Source organism: Pteropus vampyrus, unplaced genomic scaffold, assembly GCF_000151845.1.
Source record: "Pteropus vampyrus isolate Shadow unplaced genomic scaffold, Pvam_2.0 Scaffold140, whole genome shotgun sequence".
NCBI classification, from domain to species: domain Eukaryota; kingdom Metazoa; phylum Chordata; class Mammalia; order Chiroptera; family Pteropodidae; genus Pteropus; species Pteropus vampyrus.
The window spans coordinates 1,047,852-1,052,554 of NW_011888921.1; the positions used below are offsets into that span (position 1 = coordinate 1,047,852).

At 34.0% G+C, this 4,703-nt stretch overlaps 1 protein-coding gene across 4 annotated transcripts in view; it reads right to left on the reverse strand.

The window, feature by feature from the left end:
• Nucleotides 1–4,703, reverse strand: part of PUS7L (pseudouridylate synthase 7 like) — a 31,194-nt gene that overhangs the window by 20,865 nt on the left and 5,626 nt on the right. For all 4 annotated transcript variants that reach the window (XM_011368173.2, XM_023535437.1, XM_011368172.2 and 1 more), the window contains exon 2: nucleotides 2,290–3,215. In XM_011368173.2, the coding sequence (XP_011366475.1) occupies nucleotides 2,290–3,199 (910 nt within the window). In that variant the 5' untranslated portion in view covers nucleotides 3,200–3,215. The remainder of the gene's footprint in view (nucleotides 1–2,289; nucleotides 3,216–4,703) is intronic.

Here is a 4,703-nt window from a genome sequence, read left to right on the forward strand (position 1 = left end):
GATGCTTAAATCTTTTATAAAATTCCTTCTTCAAAAGCATATCCTAGGAAACATATCCTAGGAAATGCTTCAAAAAATTAAACATAGAATTACCATATGATTCAGCAATTCCACTCTGGGTATACATCCAAAGGAACTGAAAACAGGGACCTGAATGCATTTTTACAGCCATTTTCATAGTAACATTATTCATGATAGCCAAAAGAGAGAAGCTACCCATGTCCATTGGCAGATGAATGAATAAACAGAATGAGGTATATACATGAAATGGAATATTATTCAACCTTAAAATGAAAGAAAATTCTAACACATGTATAACCTGATGAACCTTGAAGACCTTAAGCTAAGTGAAATAAGACAATGATGAAAGGACAAATATTGTACAATTTCACTTATATGAGATTCCACTTATATAGAGTACTCGAATTCACAGAGACAGAAAGCAGAATGGTGGTTGCCAGTGGCTGGGGGAGTGGTGAATGGTGGTTAATGGGAATAGAGTTTTAGTTTGGGAAGATGAAGAAGTTCTGAAGATGGATGGTGGTGATGGCTGTACAACAATGTGAATGTACTTAATGTCACTGAACTGTATACTTAAAAGTGATTAAAACGGTAAATTATATATATATATTACAATTAAAAGTTTTTTAAGTATTCTATTTTGTATATAGGTCTACTTATTATAAAATTCTTTTTAATATGAGCTATTTTTGTTACAAAAAGTTGGCCTACAAAATTTGGGACAGGCAGAGTTTGTCTTTTTCTGTGTTCTTAGACTTATAGGTATAGCAGGATCTTCGTATTATCTCTGGTGAACCATCAATTCCTCCTTTTAACATATCCCTCCAATTATTCATAGTTTTTGTAAAACTAATGTAAACTAATATATAAGAAGTTCCACAATTTGTGGTTGATTAACTCAAATTAATACTATTAGAATTTCAAGTAGTATTAAATTCATAGATGCTTAAATCACTTATCAGCAATTCTTCCCCCACACGTTAAGCTAGTTTTGTTTTTATTTCCAAATAGATTTATCTGTTAACATTTATTGCATGCCTTATGTGTAAAATCCTATACTAGCAGCTTTCTCATGGAAAAGGCAAGTCACACAACCAGAAAGAAATTTCCAGGAGAGAAGACACCAATATTTGAATAACTACTACATACTAAACTCTTTCATTAATTATTTCATTTAATCCTTAGAATATCATTGTGAATTACACTTTACTACTACCCCATTTTTAAAGTACAATCCAAAGTTATGAATTAAGTAACTTACCAATTTTTTCTATTTTTATATTTGTAGAAACTAAGAATTAAAGATATTAAAAAGTTAATGAATCATTTTATCAACTAAAATCATAATGTAAAATAAAACCCACACAGGTCCAAGGTCCAAACTCTCTTCATTTATACCATAGGGTCGCTACATATCCTGCATCTATGCCATACACATCTATGCAAATTTGGGTTACTGCTTGTATCTTAAATGTTTTGCTGTATAAATTTATAAAACATGACCACCTGAAACATATCCCATCCTGCAAGTAGGATATAAGCCAATTAAACCTGTTCAGCCAAACTTGCAGTGAGATTTTGTCAGTTCCATCCCATACTAGGAACTATGTCCCCTGAATTTTTATCCCCTGAAACACTGAATCTCAAAATGTGGTCGGTCCCCAGACCAGTAGAAAAGCATCTCCTAGGAATTTGTGAAAGCCTTACCCCAAATCTTCTAAATCGGAAACTCTAAGAATAAGGTTCAGAAATGTTTTAATAAGCCCTTTTGGTGATGATAATGCTACTCACGTTGGAGAACCTCTTCTCTAAAAGTTTGACAGAGCCAAAGGAAGGAGGCTCTTGTAAGTTTTCAGGTTCCTTGCCTTGGGAAGTGAGGTGCAATTGTTTTAGATTACAAAGTAATCACTTTCCCAAGTATAGCAAATATATTCTACTTGTCTCCAATTATTTAATTTTAATTATCTTTCAAAATATATCATGATTTACTTCCAACAAAACTTATTAAAAAATAACTGTTTCAATTATATATTTGTGACTATGTTAACCATAAATATCTGTTAACCATATTTTCATCAATAAGGTTATTTTTCTATAATTAATGTAATTTGTGGAAAGACTTTACCTTCCATTGAAAAACATACCCATATATTTTTTCTAATATCCCTCTGGACAAATCTATTCAATTCATTTGAATTATTCAGCTTTCACTGATTCACAATTTTAACTAAGTTTATCAAAGAAAACAGTAATGATTTGTTAAATTACCTGTGTATATAACTTTTCTTTCCTGGTATTCAAGAAGAGACCTTTTCCTGTGCTTGTGTGCTTTTTCTCGAAATCTTACTGTTATCACTATATTTGGATTACCAGCATTGTAATTAGGTTCAGGAAAAGATTTGGTTTCCACAAGATTTCCGAATTTTTTATTGACAAAATGGTGAACAGCTTTTCTATGGTCTTTGTCCGTATCAGGTTTAAAGGTAAATTTCGAATTTTCTTTCTTTGCATCCAAATATTTAAAAAAGTCAAATGCTTCTTCTTCAGATACCAAGAGACAGAGTTCTTTATACTCAATATTTGGTTTTACAACAATTTCACTGTTTTTTCCTACAGTTATTAAGAAAGGGAACTTCTGCCTAATAGCACTATGCAAAATAGCCCTCTGGTTTTTGTCAAGGATTTTGCCTAGTGAGAATTCAGGAGATGGTCCAACTAGCTCAGTTTTGGAATTCCATTTCTCTTTTACATCACAGGCAAACTGAGTCAGTAATTCATTAGTTCTTTCATCTAACAAAGAGCCTAACACATCAACCTTTTCTTCTTCACATTCAGGAGTTCCATTGTTGATTGTATCCTTTTCTGAACCACACTGAGGGTTTTGGTCATCATTGGAGCACTCAACCAAAGTACTGGCTTCTTTGTTGCTTACCTCTTCAAAAGGTAAATTTTGAAGATCTAGTTTTGTTTTTTTGGTAAAATTACTTGGCTCAGGCAGTACTTTACTAATTTTGCAAATAAGTTCATCAATGGCCTTATTAACTAACTGTCCTTGTTCATCTATCTCAATAACAACGAAGTCACTTGGTGAACTTTTTATAGTGCCATGAAATCCAACATGATCAGTAATGAAACACAAAGAACTAAATCTGATTCTAAAATCTGTATCTTCTTCCATTCTTTAATAATAATGCCTACAAAAGAAACAAAGGCAGTTAGTCGGTTACTAGAAAGAAAAATTGTAGATAACAAAAAAGAAATGTTTGCAGAATTTAATTCTCTTTCTCCCTTTCAATCCTTAATCTCCTTAAAAGACACTAATAATTTAACATCACACGTAGGACTGCTACATTTTCTAGGATTTGACATTTTCAGTGATGGAACTACTGAAAACAGAATGTTATAAACAGAATGATGTCATTTGTTTACAAAGACTATCAATATACCAGAGCGATGAGAAAATAATAATAAAAGCGAGATATTTCACGGCAAACTCTAGGGGTACGGTGAGGACTGTAATCTGTGAGTTATCTTGAGATAAACGCTGCAGCCGCAAGTGCTGCTGGCAGGTATTCCTGGGGCAAATGGGAAATGAGTTAACAGATCTTCTTGAAGCAGTAGATAAGAGAACAGTCCTCTAAGGAAGCCTTCACTCACTCTTCAGACAAGCCATGGCTAACAGACCAGATGGAGCTACAGAAAAGAAAAAATGCCCTGGGCCCCATACTACTCAGTTTCTCGTGGTAGTCATACTCTCCAGGTAATTTATCATTATCTGGACCTTCATCCCATGTCTACGATGTATTCTACTAATCTGAACCCATTTAGCAAACCCTCCTTTTCCATTGTACTATGCCATGTAGAAATCACAGCAAATTCTCTACACCCTAATTTCCTAGGAAATTTGTAAGAATATATTTATTTTCCATCATTCCTTAATTTCCTACACAATCTCCTCAGTTTCTTGCCTTAATTGAAACCTGGCTATTTCCCCAGGTTGTTTCTTCTGTAGTCATCTCATGTAAAAGCTATTTTTTCCATTCATACCCACCTAACTTTGGACCTGGAAGTTGTAAATATTTTCTATGTTTGCCACTGATTCTTCCAAACCCTTTCTTCCTCCTCTACCTCCCCAAATCCCAGTTCTTTTGCAGTTCATGCCATCAGACTCTGCCATCTGCTCTCATCCTCTCTCTGGTCCCCAGATGACTTGATTCACTGATGACTTTAACACCTGGCTCACTGTCTTCTTAACCAGCAATACTTTCATGACCTCCATTTAACACTGCAGTGCCTCAGTTCCTCAATCTCGGCCTCAACCCACTTACATTTCATCTTGGTCATAGCCTTGACTTAAATTATCACCGAAAATTGCATCAACTTTAAGCGTCTGGCTCTCTGATTACTCCTGCTGTCTTTTCATCACTCCACTTTAGTACTTCCACTCCAGAAATTCTTATACATTATAAAGGCCTCTAATCTCTGCTTCTGCTACTAACCCACTACAGTCCATTCTCCACATAATGTCTAGAATGATGATTTAAAAGGTAAATTAAACCATATCACAACCTTGTTTAAAACCCTCAAATCACATTTATAATAAAAACTCAAATTACCCTGGCTTCCAAAGAGTTCTAAAATTCTGGACTTTGTCTATTCTCAGATTTTATTTTGTATCCTTT